Genomic DNA, 23,896 nt, shown 5'->3' on the forward strand with positions numbered 1-23,896 from the left:
AGCAAAAATTTTCAAGTACAAGTTCGCCAAGAAAATAAAATCTGTCTTACATTTCTGTGTAATTTTATTTCAAGCCTCTTAGACTTTTTATGTTCCGTTAAATATTTATGCTATTACTTTGCCAAAAATTCCATTTGGACCGTCTTACAGAAGTATAGGAAGTTGGTCTAGTGGAGAAAAATTAGAATTTTTCTTCCACGTTGCAGCTTATTTTCTAATTGAATAGATAAGTAGGGGAAAGTGGGGCACCTTTGAATTAAAGCAGCTTTGAAATTTCGATATTTTTTTATTTTTATTTTAAAATTAAACTCAACCTTTTCATGATATAATTTAGCTCCACAAACCAATTGTGAAGCTTTGTTACATCATGATAAGGTTCAATTTGATTTAAAAATAGGGGGAAAGAGTCCAATTGCAAAGCTGCCCCAATTCAAAGGCGCCCCACTTACCCCCTATAGGGGAGGGAGGGGTACTTTCATACAGCAATTTGCGTTTACATTTTAAAGCTGTTAGAACAGGATGAAGGGAACTTCAGCTTGCTAATCATCTTTCCTTAAAATGAAAGTAGGGGAAAATGGGGAAGAATCAGTCGGGGGTAGAATTAGACAGCGGACTTTTATTATTTGCCTTAGAAAAAATATTGTGCAAAGCACTATTTATTCAGAGTAAACCAAGCGCCTGGCAAGTTTGCCTCTTTATTTGGAGCTATTTGATGCCAATTCCTAAATTGATCTCGGACTCAGCTCACAGTGCTCCAAGAAATAAAATTATTTAAACAAAAATTTAGTATATTTATCCCTCCATACGGAAAGGTATCTTATAATACGGAAATACTTCTCACTTTTTAAATATTTAGCATAACGATCACGAGTGCAGAAAAATTTCCATACGTATTTCTATGTGAAAGTGAGAAATTGGCTTCAACTTTGAAGGCCACTCGCCGGGGACTAGGAGTAAACACCTCCCCCTCTCCCAATCTGATTCAAAGATTTTTTCATAAATTAAACATGACGAAAAATTTCATTTGTTACCTAATTCTGCTCCGGTTTTTCCTATTTAATTTTGACAAGTTTCTAGATGACCTGGGAAATTTTGAATGAGGCCATTCATAGAGAAAATTCACTGCTTTCCAATTTTAAGGTCTAAATAGACTTAAACTGATCTTTGAGAATATTTAGTCTATAAAATGAATGAAGAAAGATTGTGAAAGTGATTGAAGATACTTCTGTTCGCTTTGTACGTAATCCCAAGAAATTTTAGTGTTTGTGCACAGAGAGGCGACAATCAGAACCAGTGATTCCTAACCCACAAATTTAACCCAAATAGAGACAGGAAAAAATTCCAGCCTCTACCCAGGCTTGAACTAGGGGCCTTTCGCTGTCTAGGCGAATGTTCTACCAACTGAGCTATGGGGGCACTGGCTCTGATTGTCTTTGCCGCTAATCTCAACCAATTGCCGTGTGTACTTCAACTTGTTTTCGACTCAGTAAGAACCTTGAGAAATGGTATCATGTGTATGTGTACATTTTAACCAGCAGCCCATGTTTGCCATGGAGAATTAATTTATTGTGAAAATGATTCAACAGACTTCTGTTCGCTTGGTACGCAATCCCAAAAAATTCTGTGTTTGTGCACAGAGAGCGACAATCAGAAAGATTACTCAGAAAAACTATGCAAGCCATTGTGAAAGAACCTGGACCTAGGGGCAGATCTAGGACAATGAGGCTAAATCAAATTCAGGATCTTGCCTTGGAGTAACTTGGTATCGAGTGCGAACATCCTTCTGAAGTGGCGGGGGCGTAGGCTGCTCACCTGGGTGGCGTGGGCTTGTTATCCCGACAAAAATCTCAAAAATTCTGGGGTAATTATTAACCGTACATGGGGTAATTTGTGACATTTTGATAAAGTATTTATGATTTTTTTTAAGTAAAAGAAATAACAAGTATGAGGGTATTCTGTAACACTCTGGCAATGCCATATGACAAATCGAGTTCGAATTTTAGGAGAGCTTTTCGAAAAAGTGATTTTACAACCATGACATTGCCATATGGCATTGTTAGAAGTCAAATATTTGACATTTCTAGCAAATAAATCAACTAAGACGGATTGTATTTGCAAAATATCATTAAGGAAAGAGATTTTATTAAAAACTAATAATCTGCATTTTCGAGCGTGTGTGATATGAGAAAAAAGTTCAATTGACATTGTCAGGTTTCAAACTCACGGACAATATCACAAGAATTACAGAACTTCCCTACAGGTGACATATTTGAAAATACATTTCAAAGTAATTTTTCAAATGAAATGAGAAAATGTTCAAATGCTGGTTTAGAAAAACCAGTAAAGGCAAATTGTAGACAAGTGTATCCAATGCCGTTATTGAAACATTTAACCCCGAGTGGTAATTTTAATAAAAGATTTTATTAAAGGTTTATACACTGAGAGAAATCCGAAAAAGTTAAAATAATATTCCGGAAATGTTAATTTTTCCCTGCATTATTAATCCGAAATCTGTGTAAATATTATGCTTTTTAGGTGTATTACGGGTTAAAGTTACCCTTTTCATGTTAATTTTACACTTAAAAAAAATCTAAAATTAACATTAAAAAATGTTGATATATTTTTACACCTAAAAAGTGTTAAAGTTACGAGGAAAAAAAGTTAGTCGCACCCCTTTTTTCTCAATGTAGGACCAAAGTTCTTTGGAAAATTCCCAAACTTACAAGAAATTGAAGAACAACCCCTATTCTACAAACATTTAGTAACCTGGCTGATACATTGAGTACTTTATTTGAATTATGGGTAAGAAAACTAACTGCTTACCAATTGTATGAAAGAAAGACGATCAGAGTAATACCTGAACTTGTCGTGTTAATTTAGCCGATGTATAAATTTGAGAAAAATAGTTTAATTGAAATAAGGGTGAAAGGAATACCTATTGACACTTTCAGTATACCGTTTTGGATAATGAAATTTGAACATCTCTCTTTATAATAAGAGGTAGATTACAGAAAAAAATGTTACTACTAATTATTTTTTATTAGTTACATTAAATAAATTCCAGCATTTTGACAAAAGTGTCAATATGGGTTCCCTGTCGAAGAGATGTTCCTTTGACCCTACGTATTTGAATTTGTTGCATAGAAAAATATTTTAGAAAGTGGGATCAAAAATTGATTTTAGAAGCCTTCTTTTGATCTCTTTTATCTTGGTCTTGGGAGATAAAGATACTCAAAATATATTTAAAAAAAAACACAGAGGAATATGGGAAACTGGAGCACCAATGAATACGGGGCAGCACCAAACATTGATTTTTATTTCTAAACTACTTGGACTATCTTGACCATTTCTTCAGTGGACAAGCATCCCTATAAGTTTCTGTAAATTCCTGTAGGTCTTGCCCTCTGAAGTGTACTATTTGATTAAAAAATCGCAGTATTCGATGCTACCCCGTGTTCGGTGGTGCCCCAGTTTTCCCTATTTTGTTAAGTCATTCTGTAAGAAAGAGCATTTAAATATTTTACGTACTTTTTCAATTCGCATACACTAAACTTTTTAATATGTGTTCTTTAGATATATACTATTAAATTATCATATTCATAGTAATAGTATTATAGATTGATGTTTTAAAACATCAAACTATTACATATTTATAATTTTTAAAAAAATATATTGAGTTTACAGAAATGAGTTCTTGCAATCGATTTACAATTACCAAGGGATTTATCCAAGGTATTTGAGTTTAGTTTTAATTTAAATTAAATAAATTTACTTTCATTTTTTTGTCTGATACTGCTTCTTTCTCTTTTACTATTTCACTGTGTATTCCCTACTGACCTTGTAAGGAAATTCAAATACAATATTAAGAGCAAATATTTTCTAGCTCCATTAAAAGTTTCCGGGAATTGTAATAATATTTGTTATTCGTGAAATACGAGCTAAAGTGTTTCATGTAAATTATGTTTGTCTTTATATTCAAAAAAAAATTACTACGATATGATTACGTACACTGCTGGCAATAATCATAGCTCCACTTTTTCATACTGGAAAAACTTTGAAAAAAAATTTTTTTGGAAAAAAATAAAAAAATCATTTGAAGGTATTTTCAAACCGATATGAAAAATTGCCATTTGAATTTCATATCGTTAGAACTGTGAGTACTGTAATAGAATCTTTATCAAAATGGCGATTTTCGGGTAGCAATAATTATAGCTCCACTCAATAAATTTGGCTTCAGGGTATTTATTTTCAATCAGTGAAGGTAAATATCTTTTAGTAATTCAATTAATAACTTTATTAATCTAATTAGAATCATTTTTATAAAGTTTTTCATGAATTTTGCTGAAATTTTGTAAGAAAAATGTTTAATGAACAAAAATAAGGGATTAATTAAGGTCTTCAAAGGGATGAAAATTGACAACCAAAAAATTTCCATAAAAATGACAAGATCCTATCACCTTTCATCCGAATTTGTCCATATTGTCGACATATATGCATTTTAAACCACTCCCAGGGCTAAAAATCTCCTTTTGTTAGAGGCAAAAGTGTTCAATTTTCCGTGTTACAGTCGAAAAAAACAAGTTTTCTACCGAAATTTGATGTAAAACAATGCTGACTGCTTAGTCTCATCATGTTCTGTTGATCCTGCCTCAAAACAGAATTCCAAGTGACTAAGGTGGTCTTTAGAATAATGAAATAAAAAAATATCAAAAAGAAGCTTATTGCAGTTTGATGAACAAAAGGTGTTTTACCTAATTTAAGTGGTACAAAATTATTTTTTTCGACTAAAAAAATTGATAGGTCTTGTCTTAACTTGTTTTCTGTCTGAAAAAATAATTTTAAACCACTTAAATGCCGTAAAATACTTTCTATTCATCAAACTGCAATAAGCTTCTTTTTGATATTTTTTTATCTCATTATTCTGAAGACCACCTTAGTCACTTGGAATTCTGTTTTGGGGCAGGATCAACAGAACATGATGAGACTAAGCAGTCAGCATTGTTTTACATCAAATTTCGGTAGAAAACTTGTTTTTTTCGACTGTAACACGGAAAATTGAACACTTTTGCCTCTAACAAAAGGAGATTTTTAGCCCTGGGAGTGGTTTAAAATGCATATATGTCGGCTATATGGACAAATTAGGATGAAAGGTGATAGGATCTTGTCATTTTTATGGAAATTTTTTGGTTGTCAATTTTCATCCCTTTCAAGACCTTAATTAATCCCTTATTTTTGTTCATTAAACATTTTTCTTACAAAATTTCAGCAAAATTCATGAAAAACTTTATAAAAATGATTCTAATTAGATTAATAAAGTTATTAATTGAATTACTAAAAGATATTTACCTTCACTGTTTGAAAATAAATACCCTGAAGCCAAATTTATTGAGTGGAGCTATAATTATTGCCACCCGAAAATCGCCATTTTGATAAAGATTCTATCACAGTACTCACAGTTCTAACGATATGAAATTCAAATGGCAATTTTTTATATTGGTTTGAAAATACCTTCAAATGATATTTTTATTTTTTTTCCAAAAAAATTTTTTTTCAAAGTTTTTCCAGTATGAAAAAGTGGAGCTATGATTATTGCCAGCAGTGTATACCTCAATTACATATAAACAGAAATTGAATATAATTAACTCTTTCCATCATATCAATATTTATGTACATTTCTGAAAGCATCCTTGATGTCTTCAAAGTATGCTATCCTATGAGGTTTGAAAAAACCACAAACCACAATTTTAGTTCAACCACGAGCAATGATAAATATGTTTTTGCTGGTAGCTTCATATTCAACTAGATTTATAGGCAAAAGAATGAGAAGATAATCAAGCTGATTAATTGTTTTTGAGGTGAAAATAGCGTGGGGAAAATCATCACAAAGAAAACATTCGAGATATTTTGGGTAAGTGTACTGACAAAGCAAATTCTATTGTAGGAAGTGCCTACGCATTGGTCACACCCAATGGATTTGCAAAAATTTCACGAAATTTCAAGTGAAATTAGCGCTTTTTGGAATACATTTAGACATAAAAAATGTATATCTACCTTTAATTAAATGCAAAAGGAGAACCCTAATAAACAAAGCAGTGAATAACTTTATAGAGAGAAGTCATTTACTAAGGACTGACGGGACTGACCAACGTTCCTTTCTCGTCATTTCATCGCAACATTATAAAATAACATAAAGCTTATGTTACGTTAGTCATTCTGCATCATTTCAGCCCAATGTTTAATGATACCATAGGAAGGAAGCTTAATCTCAGAGCATAAAACTCAAATCACAAGCGAATTAGAGGGTCATCTGATGTAGTTGATTTTTCCTAAGCCGAATTTTCCATTTTCTGTTTAGCTTGTTTTAAATGTGGCGAAGCACACATTTTGCAGCTATGCCTACAGCCAAAACATCATATTAACAATAATCTATGAGAGATTACAAAAATATCGTTTGGAGAGTGGTCCTGGAGAATGCTGGCGCGGAAAGTTAAATAAATAAAAAATTTATAGTTGAACTTGCGAAGGAAATGAATGTTTGTGGTTTCATTTTATAGACTTTACTTTGCATAAACATTCTATATAGAAATTTTTTTTTCGGTAAGACAGAGAAGGAAAAAACGATCATTTCCATCAAATTCATCATCACTTCCTTCGGAGCTATTTTGAAAATCAATAATCTGATTAGGGGTAAGAGTGTGTAAAATTTTTAAGTGAAGCGTATGAAAGGAAAATCGCATACACATCCCACTTCAATTATTAAACACATTTCGTTCGTTTTTTGGACGATGAGTAGAGTTAAGGCACCCCTTTACGGTCAATTTGAGGAAATATCGACTGATTAGAATAAGACTCGAACTACATTATGCTGTCTTCCTTTTTATTCGTGTGAGCATTGATATAAACATCGAAATTTACTCCCTGTTATTCTAAATGATGCACAAATTTTCCTGAGTTACTTCCTTTGTTTCACAAAAATTTGAAAGATAAATCTACAAAAATCTTAAATGTAAAAAAAGTAAATTGATTCCTTGTAATTTCCAAGGAACGTTAAATTATCTTCAGACTAGAGGTTTAGCCAGTTCCCGAAGGTCTTGAAACCTTAAATAGCGAGCATTTTTTTGTTTTTTGTGAGCCTAATGAGTCATTTATCTTTAGTAATCCAATCCTAAGGCCGTCTTCGAACTAGAGGTTTATCCCAGTTTAAAGATCTCAAAATCCCAAATAGCAAACATTTTCTTTGCTTTTTCAAAGTCTAATAGGTCATTTATCCTCAATAATCCAATCCCAAATTATTTTTTTTTTTAATTTTGATTGATAACAAGTTACAGCAGTTAACTCTTTAAGAACGAGTGGAACACAGGCGTTCCAAAAACAAACAAAAAATTTGACCATAGAAAATTATTTTGACAACTAAGTTAGAAAAAGTTTTTTTTGTATATTTGGAACACTGGTGTCCCATTCGTTCTTAAAAGGTTAGACCATATGGCTTAGGTTTGGACCCTGCATAACGTTCAGTTCTGTGACTTAACTTCAATAAATTTTTGTCCAGGCTAATTCTTTTGGAAAATTTTGTCTAAAGGATATTCCGGGTAAATGCTATTTCATTTAGAAAAATCCCAAAAATTGTTTGTTATTTAGGATTACTATACCTTAAAGAGCTCAGCTAAATCTTCAATCTTAAATTCAACGAGGCTATTTACACCGCCGCAGTAGATTGGTATTGAACTGTTCCAAAATCGGATTTCGGATAATTAAGTCTTAATCTAAGGCAGTAATCTAAACTATTTCATTGAGGTAATTTAGACTGTCGTATTAGATTCTTACTGAGTTGTCCCAAAAACGGATTTTGGAACAATTTAATCTCAATCCAATCCGGCGGTGTAAATGGCCTTAATATCTCTAACCAGTGTTTGTGTAAGAATTTCTAGATTATTGTTTAAATCTTCCAAAGTTCTATAATTTTTTTAAATTTTTTTTCTTTATTCATTACGGTTTCAGTTGTTTAATGAAATGGGTTCATAAAAATGTTTTAAACTTATCACATCATAAAAAAATATTTGAAGGAGATGACTGATAAATTCCGATTAACCAAAATCCGAATGGGTTAAATAAAATCTTAAAAGCTAAAATCTCGATAGAGCAGAAATTCCAAAAGTCAAAATACCAAATGGTCAAAGTCATGAAAGGGACGAAATTATAGGAAGGATAATGCGTGGAATGATTTCCCAAAACAAAAAAAAAAACAGAAACTTTCCATTTGCCTCCAACAAACGCGGGTGCACGGTGCAATGTATGGAGTAGCTATACCACTTTTAAGAATTTTGGGTTTTAATTTTCGGTATTTTGGCTTTCGGGATTTAGGATTTCAGGATTTTGTCATTTGGAATTTTGGCTCTTCTGGATTTTGGTCTTACGGGAGTTTAGCTTTCGGGATTTTAGTTTTTTCGATATTTTGGCCTTTCGTGATTTTGAGTTTTTCGATATTTTCAATTTTTGGGACTTTTGTGTTCAGGATAGTGGCCTTTTCAGGATTTTGGCATTCAGGATAATAATCTTTTCATAATTTTAGATTTTTCGAAATTTTGGATTTCTGGGATTTTGATATTTTTGGGATTTTGGCTCTCGAGATCTTGGCCTTTTCGGGATTTTGATCTTTTTGGAATTTTAGGATTTTTCTAGGTTTTCCCATTTAGAATATTGGCCCTCCGAGATTTTGGCCTATTCGGGATTTTGAATCCCAAAAAGGCCAAGATCCCGAATAGGCCAAAATCTTGGAAAAGCCAAAATTCCGAACAGCAAAATCTCGAAAACTCCAAAATCTATATGGAATCCGGCCGATAACTCGATGCAAATAAAGAAAACAGAAAATTTCGACCTGGTTCTCCTCCTCCTTTATTCTCTAGCCAACGTTTCGGAGCTGGACGGCTCCTTCCTCAGGTATGAAAGTTGGTGGGAAAATTCCAGAATTTTGGCCTATTCAGGATCTTGGCCTATTCAGGATCTTGGCCTTTTTGGGATTTAGCATTTTCGGAATTTTGGATTTTTCGAAATTTTCAATTTTTTCGATTTTAGCGTTAGAGATATTGACCTTTTGGGATTGTGGCATTCGGGATTTTGACCTTTTCAGAATTTCGGTCTTTCAGGGATTTTGGATTTTTAGATTTTTGCCCTTTTCGGGGTTTTGGCTTTCGGGATCTTGGCTTTTTTTGTGGTTTGACCTTTTTCAGCTTTCAGGAAATTGGCGTTTTCGGGACTTTGGCGTTCGGGATTTTGGATCTTTCGTGATTGTGACATTTTCAGGATCATAGCCTTTTCGGCATTTTGGTCTTTTCGGGATTTTGATTTTTTCAAGATTTTGCCGTTCGGAGATCTTCCAGAATTTTGGCTTATTCTGGATTTTGGCTTTCGGGATTTTTGATATTTTAGCGTTCAAGATATTGTCTTTTTTTTCGGGATTTTGGCGTTCGGTATTTGGCTTCTTCAGGATTTTGGCTGAGATTCAAGGATCTTTCCTTATGAAATTTGAAACTAATATTTGATATATTTATACAAAATTTATTATTTTAATTTGATCACAATGTAAACGTTAAAAGATGAAATATTTGAGAAAATCCTCATTTATTGCCATTGTAATGCCAGCTTCAGACTGGAGGTTTAGCCCAGATCCCGAAGGTCTCACAAATCTTAATAACAAGCAATTTTATTGATTTTTCAAAATTTAATGAATCATTTGCCCTTAATATTCAATCCTAAACAACAATTTCCTAAAAAATAATGCTTTATGAGGAATTAGAGGAGTTAAGCCAGATAGCTAAGCCTTAGGTCTGAAGCCCGTATAACATTTCAAGGTATTGAAAACTTTAATATTTAAAAAATAAGTAATAAAATATCTCGAGGGTGGAAATCTTTTGCATATTTTTATTTACTTTTTCAATAATCTATAACATACAGGATTTACGATTATTAAAATCCTTGATTATTATTATTAGTAGAAAATAATTTTTCAAATTATACTAAAATTATTTCAATATTTATTAATTAGAAATATATTGTTTGATTTTATTTCTTATGAAGGGGTCTACTGACTTTTCTATGAAATCCATAGAAGTAAGTCGCCGGCAGCCGTAGTCATAACTTGTAGTAAAATATCGTCATATCAGTATAGCCAAAAAGGGCACATTTACCCTATGGCAATGGATATTCTGAAGTGGTTTTTCAATGTTCCTTTTCACGCAATAATCAATTGTAAATGAATCTATTTGATCTATATAGAGACTAATTTATTTCCTCTTGAGCTTTGCCATCGCAAAAATATTCATTTCCCCAGAGAATTATATTCATAATGGACTATACATAAAGTATCTGCAAAAGTTAAAATAGCATTGTCGATGTGTTATTGTAGCGCAAGCACAGCAACTGATTAAGAGATAAAAGAAAACACTTAATTATGCTGAATTTGGTTTAATTTCAGATTACAAATCGTCTGTGCTGGGTGGATTGAGGCAAATTACATAAATGGAGCACTAATGAAAGTATCCATTAGAGATAATGAAGGAAATTTATGCAGCAGGATATTTGAATGATGACAATGAATATGAAATAAGATGAAGAGGAGGATACTAGAAGGGGTCCTAATGAATAGAAGGAGCATCAGATAATCCATTTTGTCCATACTTCTGGTTGAATTTCTAAAAAAAAAAAAAGAAAAACGAGGAGCCGTGAAATATGGGATCAGTGGGACTATTACACGAGTTATTTGGCATTAATAAGTCCGTGCCAAATTATGTTTCAGACAAGAAAATTGGTGATATCTATGCCACGAGCTATCCATATCTAATTCCAGCAAATGAGGATTTCATTGGCCAATACAGCGTCAATAGGACATTTTTTGTGGTGGATGACCATCAAAACTCCTACAATGAGACTGAGGATTGTTCCAGTGGCTACAATTCACACGACACAATTCTATCTAGTTCTTATTTCCAAACTATGGTGTACTTTCTATATATCAGCATCCTCTTAACGGCCCTTATAGGGAATGGCATTGTGTGCTTCATTGTTCAGTCATCGCCAAGAATGAAAACTGTAACAAATTACTTTTTATTCAATTTGGCATTAGGTGATATCCTGATGTCGGTATTTTGTGTGCCATTCTCCTTCGTACCAACAATTCTCCTGCAATTTTGGCCATTCGGCACTGTGCTCTGTCATTTAGTTAATTACTCACAAGCCATTTCCGTTTTAGTCAGCGCATACACACTCGTTGCGATCAGTGTGGATCGATATATTGTCATTATGTGGCCACTGAGACCAAGAATCACGAAGAGGTGAGATATTTTATCATCCAGCCCGAGTAGCATTTCTCTGACTCCTCTGTGCCCCAACCTATCGATTCACTAACCATAAAATACCTTAAGCCACAATTAATGGTGCCACTACAGCTCTTTACCTGGTTTAATGTGCCTTTTCACGTTTGATTTCAATGTTTTTGATGGAATGTTGATTAATTACGAATGTTGAGCTAGGTCGGTAAGGTTACACTGAACTTTCTGATTTTCCCGAATCAGACCTTTAACGCCTTTAACTATAAGTTGCTGCATCATAACTACCCAAAATTTAGTAAAATTAGAAAAATTAATAGCGGTTAGTTTAAAACTTTATTTAATTTTTTAACAAAATATGAATAACTCATGTAACTCCTCCGGAAGATTAAGATTGGGTTTAAGTTGATCATGGATAGAATCAAGCCCTGATTTGAGAATTTTGTAGCTTAAGCTAACTCAATAATTTTAAGCCATAGATTTATTAATGTTTATTTTTAAAAGATTTGTTAAAATTGTTCTCCTGCAAAACAAATTTAAAATTCAAAGTATTTATGATTTATAGCATAAACACAGGCTTTTTTTTATGCAAAAGCAACTTTATGCAACAACAGACATTTTATGCACACTTTAGGTAAAAACTATTCCAAATTTGTGTATATTATTAAATATAAAAGATTATCGTGTACTTTTTAAAGAGGTTAATCATCTTTGAACTTCCGAAGGGTTAATAAAAAAGATTTCCAGGGTTCAAAATTAGCATTTAATAAGGGTAATTATAAACCTTTCAAGATATCAAATGTCATCCTTATTTTAAAAATAAGTTCACAATGAATCTTTTATTTTTATTAGGTTAGAAAATTCTATATGAAGCAAAAAAGAAGTCAGTGATAAGCCTAGTTTAGCTTAGATCAGCTTATAAAGATGTGATATTTTATTGCAAATTCGATTTGTAGGCAAACTTGAAGGGTAAATAATTCGAAATTAAAATAATCCGAATTAGGTTTTGGTTTTATACTTAACTAAACTGTGATTTTATTATGCAGGCACATTATGTTTTGTTCCTTAAAAATAACAATAAATTGTGTTATAAGTCTGTATTCTTTAAACATTTTTCTTACTAGGACTATTTTTATTAAAAACAATATCTCGAGAAATTGTGGACCGTAATGATTTTTTTTTAACTAGTCTACTCAATTAGCTCTGAAATATCAAGCTAAAACGTTCTAAAAGCGTACTACTTTTTTTTAAAAATATTTTTTGAATTTAAAAATGCAACATATAAGAAACTAAGATATTGGCCTCAATTCTGAGACCAAGATCAAGATCAAGATCAAGATAATAAAAAATTAAAGATTTTAGTATTTTAAAATCAAAAAATCGGGAAATCAAGATCAAGATGTCAAATCTGTGAAATGTCTTGTAATCTTGAAATCCAAGACACAAACCATGTGGAAATAAAGATTTGCATTTCTGGAACCAATATTTCAATATTTCAAAACGTCAAATTTCTTGTTTTCTTGAAATAATTTCAAGAACCTCTCGGAGGCTCTTGGAATTTTCATGATAGTAACAATTTGAAAAGTTTCATCCGAAAACCGTTCTCCATAAGGAATATTTCTATAAAACATGATACAAAAAGAGAATTGCTGTGCAAAATACTGTGTTTGATATTGTAATTTAATCGAACTGGTACACATTTCTAGATGTACGTTTCGAAGTATAACACCCTAAGAATACCTGAAAAAGAATCACATCTTTCATAAACATTTCAAGACTTATTTTAAGACGTCACAAGTTTTGTTTGCACTTCCTTTAATCCCGATTATGGCCTCTCATTACTTGATACAACCTATAATTAATTTTCCTAATTTATATAATTTGATGAAATTTCAACAAATTCTGCGGAGAAATGAAGATATTTGTTAGAAGTGACGTTTCGTTAAGTGTGGAAAATCTTGAAATCTTGGTTCTTAGCTAAGATATTTTAGGTTCCATAAATACTTCGCGTCAGAATATGAAATCTTGATCTTGGAAAAATTTGACAGCTTGAAATTTTGATCTTGATCTTGGTCTCAGAATTGAGGCCATTGTTATAAATTTTTTTAAATGAGTCTTCTGAAACAGTTCTACAACATGAACTTAAAGTAATCGAAACTGAAAAATCAGAATTCTAGATAATTTAGAAAACCCAGTAGGGAAAGGTGACCTACCTTTGAAAGAGCCAGCTTTTGGATATTTTAATTTTTATCTTTTTTCCGAAGCAAAAATTCAACTCTATAAATTTTGTTTAGACTATTAACTACTTTCTATTAATTTCGATAAATTAGAATTTCTGCTTTGAGAAATAAGAAAAAAAATTATTTAAAGGTGGAACATTCACAGGCAGGTCATTTTCCCCTATTACAATGGATATTTTTTTCGTAAATCAATTTAGCAATAAATTTAACATCTCGAGGATTATTGCACCGTATTTGATTTTTTTTTTAAATTGAAATATCTCGAAAACATGTTTTTCGATCTTCATTTTTTAATTGATTTACTTAAACTGTGCTATTAGATGAACATAACGTGATTGATGCTTCAAATTTAGAAATAATTTAAAAAATCGTATTTTTATAGATTTTTAAAAATATCTCAAAATCCGAAAATTTCCGAAAATACGGCTGATCTTTTTCGACATCAGAGATGGTTCAAAAATATCACACCCGTAACACGTAGTATTACAATTACTTAGGTGTGAATATCTGAGAATTACACATTAAAACTGAAAAATATTGGGATTTAATACAGAAAAAGTAAAGTTTCCAGAAGTTAAGGGGTTACGTGGGTTGCGCATTCTAAGAAAAAAAAACAGCATATTTCCTTGACATCTTTTTAAAACATAATAAACAAAAAATTTATTGAAGTTCTTAAGCATATAAAAATTTTCATTTCAAAATTTTAAAAATTCAGCCGTTGAGATCCGGGGTGGAATGATAACTTTTTGATACATTCGAATCGGTAGTATCGATAAATCTACATCTGATAGATTCAACCACTTATTGTACCATTCTTAAAAGAACGTAACTGTTTATAAATATTCGCGTTAGTTGCAAAAAGTGCAGCTATCGGGTGAATTTTTCAGAATCGACAGTCGATACTATCGAAAAGAAGTTATCATGTCACCCTTGATTTTTAGAGACAGTTTTTGAAAAATTACATAGCTTTCTCTGCAAAAAACTAAATATTTCCTGTTAATTGATGAGTTTAACTCGTACTTGAGTAGTAGAATTTTTATTATCTTGATCACAAATTAGTTTACAACATAAAAAGTGGTGTAAAATACGCCGAAAATTGTAGTTTTTTTTGTAAAAAAATTCTGCCAAAAATCCAAATTTCATTAAAAAAAAAATCCGCGGTTCAAGAACAAGTTTAATTCATCAGCTAACAGGAAATATTTAGTTTTTTGATTTCTGATGAATACACTCTGAGAAATCTTGTCCACGGAAAGCATGTTTTTTTTCAAAATAAGTCTCCGAAAATCAGGTCTCAATGGCTGAATTTTAAAGTTTTTTTTAATGGAAATTTCAGAAAATATTTTTTAAATGTTGTACTGTTATATGATTAACAACTTAAATTAAAATATTTTTTTTATGTTGAAAAAAATTAGTGAAAATGTGGTGTTTTTCAGTCTTTGGACCCACGTAACCCCTTAAGCAAATATGGTCTTTCTCAAGTAAAAATATCCAAGTTTTTGATTAAATGTACTGTGTAGTATAAACTCTGATACAAGATATCCAATATGTTGTGTATATGATGTAACATACCGAGATACTTTTAAGTACTTTTTAATTTCGAAGTTTATCTCGAAGACCTTTTAAATTCTATAGAAAAATTATAAATAGATTTTTGTATGTCAGTAAATATCACAAATTAAGGGAGAATACATGACTTTTACCTGATCACCTAAGTTTGACTTTTAATGGATTAAAAATCTAGGACCAGGAGGGTATTTTTTTCAAATTTAAGTTAAAAAGATCATTTTTCAGTATGTCAAGTATATGATCCATATTAATAAAGTGTAAGATGAAACCTGATATTTTCCTGATTTTACTTCCTGATTTCTTCTAATAATTCCTGGACCGAAAATGCTTAATTCTCTTTAAAAACAGAACACAACTTTTTTGTCCTACATGTATTGTAATAATGTACAGCACGACTATGATATTCTACATAAATTAAAAATTTTAAATTCTATTTAAAATACAAGATTGCAGTTTAAGGTCGTAATTTTGAACTGTGTTTATTAGATAGGAACCTTCTGGATCGACTTCATATATGCCAAAGCAAAAGCCTTTAAAATTATCGGTTTTGAATTAGTCAAGACTAGATTTAAATATATTAAATATTTGGTCTGAGTTCGGATTTCATGTTAAAATTGTGGCTTTTTCAAGAAGGACATAAGTTCGATAGCATTGAGGCTACTTTAGGTATCATAATTAGCTCGAAACACAGTCAAGATAAGTTGTCAAGTTAATCATTCCTCAGACCAACCTTTGTTAATGTTATTTTCATTTTTGGTACCAATTAAAAGGTTTACTAAAAACGAATATAACCATTTCTGATACTGTAAAGCTTTTCTTGTTGAACGAATAATAATAAGAAAAATTATTGTTTTTATTTTCTTTATTAATTATGTATTTTTTAAAAAATCTCTTTCTTATAAATGAAATTGGTTTTCAAATCCACTTTAGAGAAAATCTACTAAATATTTAATATGAACATAAGTTTCTTTATGCATTTACAACTATGTCCGAGGTATAATAACACAAAAGCTTTGCTATTAAGAATTCATTTAGAATTGAATGTGTTTTTCTTTGTTCTCATAATGTCTATTATGGTCTTTTGAAGTCTTTAATGCTACTTGGGTTTGGATTTCACATTACCCCTTTTTGTTGCTGATGTACACTCAAGTTCTATATGTATGTTTGGAATCCTTTGCAGATATGCAAAATGCATAATAGCTGTGGTATGGGTAATAGCCCTCGTTACCGCCTTCCCAATTATCATCGTCTCCAAGTTGTATCAACCGGAAGGATGGCATCAAAAGTGTGACAAGTAAGTTTTCCGCACATGAATATTATTGTGTTCTATGTCGTGCTGAAGTGAAAAGAAAGGTCGTCATATGTACAATATATGGCTATAAGAAGTCTGTCATACCCGGAAGCAACATATAAGTATTGCGCTGTTGTTGCTGGCAAAAAAGCAAAATGACATTCTTTATCATAAATCATTTCTTATAAGTTCACCCCCCCCCCCTCAGTAATGTTCAATGATTTTTCTTTAATTTTCAGCATGAACGATTTAAAATCTGTCAAGTTTGAAACTTTGAGAACTTAAATGAAAATCACAAATTATACTGAAAAGTCTTTAAAAGAAAGTTTATCAAAGAAAAAGAAGTGTCAATGATAACGCGGAGTTTGTTGTCGGAAAAGCCATAAGGTTTCCTACCAATTTGGTTAACCTCTTTTAATTGTACCATAAGAAATCCTTATAATCCTTATTTCTACTTGAGAGAAATGAAATAGCATAAAATCTTCATTAGGAGTGGAAATTTAAGGGAGGTACATGTGTTTAACTTATCTGGTATAATCGTAAAAGTTGCCAGACGCAATATTTTAGGCATTGTCATACTTTAATGACGACAATATTTGTCCTGAAGGTACCACTTAATTTAGGACTTCTCAGAAACATCCTCCAAATGGTTCTTTATTATTCCTCAGGCAATAAAGATCAATCAATATTAAATTCGGCGAATTAAACTTTGTTGAAATTTTCCATGGGAGTGAGGTATACCCTTTAGTTAGAATAAATGTATTTATATGGGCTGTAGAACCCTGTAATAAAATTCCAGATTGTTAGCATACTTCTCTCAATATGTGACAATACTATTTTAAGAAGTTACGTTGCTTTGTAACGCACATTCAATTTGTTTTGATGTCTAAGAATGTCGTTTGCTTCAAGGTGAAAATTTCTCTGTTACTTATTTTGTTACTCATATTTCATGCTAAAATTTTTTAATATATATTCACATTTTTCTGTACATAACTTCTGTATGTACTTTTGGTAAGAATTTTCCACAATCTTCAACACTACATTATTGCTCGAACTCTATGATAGAAATGATCTGAATAATATTTTTTAAATAAAAGTTTGCTAATTTAGAAATTTTGAAAAAATGATGGATACCAAGGATTCGAAGATCAATTTCGAAAGTCAAAGAAAAGGCGTATGTACTTCTCGTTTTGTCCGCGTGGTTTCTGAAGTATTTTTGTTCGAATTTCGAAATATCTTTAATGTAAACGGCGTAAACGGACATGTATCAGTCTTGTTTTTATTATAGAAAATAACAAATCAATAGAGTTATTCCTCGCCAATTAATATCACTCTTCTGATGACTGTCTCTCGCGTTTCGGTCAAAAACTGACCGAATCAGAGTTGGCACGCATGGAAAATTGCTCGAGTTGCCTGTAATACGATTCAGAAAGCAATTAATACGAATAGTAATATCTTATTCATCGTACTACTCTACTGGAGTGTACTCTTTCTAACACACGTGATTTTCCATTTGAAATTTTTCATACTATGTACCTCTCTTTCCGACTTTTCTAAATATTAATATTAATCTTATATGTGACACCACGGTGAGTATCTTCTTCGACAGCTTTTGACTATGACATGTCATAAAATTTTATTATAAAAATCGAAATTTTGTTACAATTTTTCGAACACGAATGTCATTGTATGCGAATAGAAAGCTAGACAAGACATATTTCCAGAATAAAACGCCCGCTTTGAGTATACTTATTCCTTACAAGTAAACATTCGAATTCACAAAGCCATATTCGAAGCTTTTTCGAAAATCTATCGAAAGTGAAATTTGCGTATCATGCGTATCAATGCTAGACAACTCTGATAGCAAGCACAACAATTCCTTACAAATAACAACAAAATGAATTCACAAAATGATATTCCAAGCTTTTTCGAAAGTCTATCGAAAGTTCAAAGTGAAGTTTACTCATTTTGCGCATTAGAAAGGTATATCTAACTCTGTTCGATTTCACAAATATTCGATCTTCGAACTTCGAACTCTCAGTCTTGAAAGTTCAAAGTGAAGTTTTCTTATTGTCCGCTATAGAAAGCTATAGCACTTGCAGAAACAAACTACGGCTTAGAGCATACCTACTCCATACAAGAAATGGTTCGAAATCACAAAGTCATATTCGAAGCTTTTTCGAAAATCTATAAAAAGCTCAAAGGGAAATTTGTGTATGTTCCGCTATAGGAAGCCATAGCTATTGTAGAGTCAAACTTCGATCGTCAGCACATTCATTCCTTACAAGTAATCCTTCGAATTTAAAAAGGCACATTAGTTCAGTTCAGTATTCATCTTTCGAAGAGATAAGCCACTTCAAAGCCTAGACCATTTCGAAATTCGACCGCATATCTAAAGTGTTAAATCGAAAATTTGCCGCTTTAGAGTTGGTAGTTCTGTCATTTCGAATTTTCGGTATTCTTGACACATCAATCATCAACAACGTCAATAATTCAGAACATTTCAATTTCAAATTCAAATTTCTTAAAATAAAATGTGCTTTTTTTTTAAGAATTTGAAGCTTTTTTCCAAAGTCTATCAAAAGTTCAAAGCAAGATTTACGTATCTTTCGCTATAGGAATCAAACTTTGATATTCAGAACATGGATTACTGAGAAGCAATCATTAAAATTCACAAAGCTATATTAGCTTTTCCGAAAATCTTTCGAAAGTTCAAAGAGAAATTTTTGTCAGCACATCGATTCCTTATATGTAACCATTTGAATTCATAAAGCCATATTAGCTCAGTTCAGTATTAGCCTTTCAAAGAGATAAGCCACTTCAAAGCCTAGCTAGACCTTTCGAAATTCGACCGGGTATCTAAAGTGTTAATTCTCAAATTTGTCGTTTTAGCGTTGATTGTTCTTTTATTTCGAATTTTCAGTAATCTTGACACATCAATCATCAACAACGTCAATAATTCAAAACATTTGAATTTCAAATTCAAATTTCTTAAAATAAAATGTGCTTTTTTTTAAGAATTTGAAGCTTTTTTCCAAAGTCTATCAAAAGTTCAAAGCAAGATTTACGTATCTTTCGCTATAGGAATCAAACTTTGATATTCAGAACATGGATTACTGAGAAGCAACCATTAAAATTCACAAAGCTATATTTGAAGCTTTTCCGAAAATCTTTCGAAAGTTTAAAGAGAAATTTGTGTCAGCACATCAACCCTTTCATGAAACCGTTTAAATTCATAAAGCCATATTTTAGCACAGTTAGATAATAACCTTTTATAATGACAACAGTCATTCCAAAGCCAAATCAAACCTTTTTGAAAATCGACGGAAAGTTTTAAGCACAAGTTCACGTATTCTCCGCTTTAGCGTTGGTTGTTCTTTTATTTCAAATTTTCGGTATTCTTGACACTTAAATATTCAACAACGTTAACTTTTGATTATTTTTGGATGAATTATCTCTGATATACCTTCGCCTCGGTACAGTATCAACCGAAGAGGGCTCTTAAATCGGGAAGGGTACTACTGAATATAAGGATTCCTACCATCACCTAATCACAAAAAAGAGACTTCCCTACTTCTTGATAGTTCCACAAGGTGGTTGAGGTACATCCTGTTCGAATTTCGAAGTGCTTAAGTGTCAAAATGTGTCAGTCTTCGCAGTTGCGGGGAAAAAAAAACAGAACAGCGATTCTTACTGTTCCTGTCCCATTATTTAATCACTCCATAATCACTGAGTAACTCTTTTCCCAGCTTTCTAGTGTGATATTTGATAAATATTTCCCACCTTGTTCGAAAATTTAGTATGATAATTCGAAATTGAATTTGAATTCTTCGAACGTCAACGACTTTTTGTGCAAATAGAGTTCCATTACCTTTTATCCAAGACACTATTGGAGAATTAAAATCTACTTGTGTTTACACCCATTTAATGCTTTTCCGAAAATCTATTGAAATGTCAAAGTGAAGTTTTCGTATCTTCCGCTGATGCGTTGAAAAATAGATTTATTTAGAGGGAAGTGCGTTACCTTTTTTTCTAGGTTCTTAATGAATTTGACCCATGGCTATTTTCCATATTGACATATTGAAAAATAGTAGGGGAAAGTGCTCTCCCTTCGAACGTTCATGTCTTCGAATAATGTGAATTTTCTTTTAGTTTTCCCAAGAGACTTATGGCCTCTACACATTGGGAGAAATTTTTGTCAAAAATTACTTTTTGAATGAAATTCCCTGCAGCGTTGTAGGGGGAAACGTCAATTTTCTGTCAAAAACGCAATTTTTGACGAAAATTGCTCCCAATATGTAGACACCTTTACACATTTCTATTAAATATTAGTTGGCTTATCATCAATTGTTGATAATTCCGTGATAATTTAGTGTAAATCTCGAAAAAACAAAAGAAATTCTCGAAGGCATGAACGTTCGAAGGGAGAGCACTTTCCCCTAGTTGTTCGAAGCTTCAGTCGTCCGAAAGTAGCACTCTTTCCCCTTCTGCATTGTTTTTGAGTTCGAGCAATAATATGTTATGGAGATAAAATCCCTCTAGAATTATTTTCCAGATTTTCTGTGTTTCCCTGTCCTGAAAGGATTAAACACCTTGACGTATCCATAGGGAGTTCACCTTCTAAATTTATTTGTACTACCACTAACATTGGTATTCTACTAGATATAATATTTTCAATGTCAAAATTTACTGTTTCAAAAAGAATTATATCGTGAGGTGGGAATCGCTATGGGAATTCACAAAAAAAACTGATATATAGCATCCTTCTTGAGAATGTGCAAAAGCAACTTAAAAAGCTCCAGAGAAATCCCTTAGGGGATTGGATTGAAATATCTAATCCTAAGGTTTGCCCAGTGATTTTCTATGAATTTTTCATTGAGAAAAGTGAAAATTTTCTATTCGTCTCGATTTTTCTATTTGCTTTTGTAACAATTTGCATCGAACTTTTGTGATTTCGAGCACTCTTCGAATTTCCCTTTGCCATTTTTTATCATCATCACGTCTCGTTGCAAAGACATTTCACATTTTCTTTGAATTAAAATGTCCTGTGTACATAGAGAAAATAAATAATCACAGAACTTCGTCTTGTCAAATGTGACGGGGCTGAATAAGTCGGTGATTGAAGATGTTTCACTTTATTTTATGTGGATCAAAAAATGTTGTATTCCTAAAAATATTTCTCTACATTTTGCCGAATTTTTCCCTTGAATGAATTCTTTGTGAAAATTTGCGGTAATTGATTCCTTTTTAGTATCATTTGCCAGACATACTCAATATGCAAATAACTTAGGACCATAATTAGGTTGAGGTGGATTTAGTATTCTTTTTTTTTATTTCCCTATTTTGTTAAGAGATAAACGGGGAATTTGAACTTGGCGTAATATTTTCTTATGAAAAACATGATGAAGATATTTAAGCTTCTAAGCATAAAATATATTTTCTTTAAGATTTCACAGTAACTGGGAAATAAGCATATACTCTCTTCTTGTCCATAGCTGTTGCAATAAAGTTAATCCTAGGATAAGGGCTGAGCTGGTGTGAATTTTTATAGTTCATATAAAAAGGAAAAAAAAAGAATAAGAAGAGTAAGACACATAATGTCTGAATTGGGCTTTTATTATGATTAACGTAACTCATTTTTGCAGTCGCACTGAATTACAAAAAAGGAAAAACTTTATACATTTAAACATAATGCCATGCCACAAGTATAGTTAGTACTTAAGGAAATTTATTTATGTAAAATGTCTCTTGAAAATTTTTTTTATTGCTCTAGTTTTCCTCTTCTTCTATTTTCTTCCTCTCATTTCCCTTAGATACATTTGTCATGAAGACTGGAGTGAGGACAGTCAATACTTCTACTACACCCTAGCACTAATGACATTGCAATTTGTAATTCCAATTGTAGTACTTTGCTTCACATACATTCGTATCGGTAAGTTTTGCAAATTCCTATCTAAAGTTTTGCTCTAGCACTTAAGTATTTATCGTTTGTGCTATTTTCAGCAATCGCTGTCTGGGGTAAGAGACCACCTGGGGAAGCTGAGAATTCCAGGGATCAAAAAATGGCACGATCTAAACGAAAGGTACTGTAAACAATTAATTCTTTATTGTGAATTCTCCTTTCTGTATTTTCTGCACCGACACTTCATTATTGGTGAATTTTTTTGAGAATTAAAAATTGCTGAGTGAGAGTAGGAATAGGGGCGTGGTACCTCTTTTTTGACTTTACAAAAAACTCAAAAAATAATTCAGGGTTTAATTTACAGAACTTGAAACGAAAGTTCTAACTGGCATTAAGGATATCGCTAATAAGATTTAATTTTGAACTTGTGCTATTTGTACTTGGAGTATAAGAGACATAAAAAACTAGGGGAAGGCTTCCAAGCTTCGCACATACTCTAGCTTCGAACACTTCATATTTTTTTTCCATATTCCTTTAATGAAACTTACCTATGGCAATACATTTTATTAGCTAGTATCCTGAAAAAATTAATAAATAATTCATTCGGAAAATATGAAGTGTTCCAAACCAGAGTACAGTGCCAGCTTTGTAATCCGGATGATTTTGAGACAATATGACAGATGTCCGCTTCGTAATCCAGATGGATTTTTGAATTTGTTCAACGTCTCGAAAATATAATACAAGATTTTTTTGTAGAATTAGAATAAAAGTTTTAAGGAAGCTAAAAAAGACATAATTAGAGAATTCTATGCTATTATACTTCATTTATTAGACAAAAACATCACAGGATAAATCATTTTCATTGCTGAACACACATGCATACATGACATGCATTAGAGAGCGGGCACTGTATGTGCGAAGCTTGAAAGCTATGCCTTCCCCTAAATTAATTTTAAAGTAATTAATATAAATTATGAGCAATTTAATTAAGAATAACTATTGCATATAATAAGTACTCATTCTATGAGTACTATTTCGATCGAGTAAACTCGATTTCCAAGGTTTCCAATTTTTTATTGCACATTCTTGTTTAAGATTTACTTCAGTTTTAAATATTCTTAAAAACCAACTAGAGGAAAGCACGCTACCTTTGGACGATTCAAGTTTCGAACAACTTATCTTGTTAGAAAATGTTTTTAATGAATTTGGTCCAACCATTAATAACCTAAAAACAAGACTTGTCCAAAGGTTTAATCAATCGTTCGAAGGTAGCGCGCTTTCCTCCGGTTTCTTCAAGAAGATTCTAGATTCTATACATTTTGTTATTCTATTCAAATGTCCTTTAAAAATATATCAATTACTGCAAAATTAAAAAAGTTTAAACTGATCGAGTATAGTTCGTGAACAACTCAAGGACTAACCAACATGGGGATAACGATACTTCTGGAGAGAATGTGAAATGACATAAATTGCAAAATCCATAGAATCAAGTAGAATCACAGAATCTAGGCAAATTTAAATAGAATCGCGCAGTCATAGAGATTATTTACACCACCGCTTAGACTGATATTGAATA

At 31.9% G+C, this 23,896-nt stretch overlaps 1 protein-coding gene across 5 annotated transcripts in view; it reads left to right on the forward strand.

Moving 5' to 3' along the window:
• The window catches only part of LOC129798689 (RYamide receptor), a 156,982-nt gene that overhangs the window by 24,952 nt on the left and 108,134 nt on the right, over positions 1 to 23,896 (forward strand). For 3 of the 5 annotated variants that reach the window (XM_055841960.1, XM_055841957.1, XM_055841959.1), the window contains exons 2-5: positions 10,472 to 11,327; positions 16,308 to 16,421; positions 22,232 to 22,350; positions 22,422 to 22,501. In XM_055841960.1, coding sequence (XP_055697935.1) covers positions 10,726 to 11,327; positions 16,308 to 16,421; positions 22,232 to 22,350; positions 22,422 to 22,501 — 915 coding nt within the window. In that variant the 5' untranslated portion in view covers positions 10,472 to 10,725. Of the gene's footprint in view, positions 1 to 10,471; positions 11,328 to 16,277; positions 16,422 to 22,231; positions 22,351 to 22,421; positions 22,502 to 23,896 lie in introns of all 5 variants that reach the window. The other 2 variants (XM_055841958.1, XM_055841961.1) reach the window with 1 other exon arrangement.

The sequence above is a fragment of the Phlebotomus papatasi genome, chromosome 1, assembly GCF_024763615.1.
Source record: "Phlebotomus papatasi isolate M1 chromosome 1, Ppap_2.1, whole genome shotgun sequence".
Lineage (NCBI taxonomy): Eukaryota > Metazoa > Arthropoda > Insecta > Diptera > Psychodidae > Phlebotomus > Phlebotomus papatasi.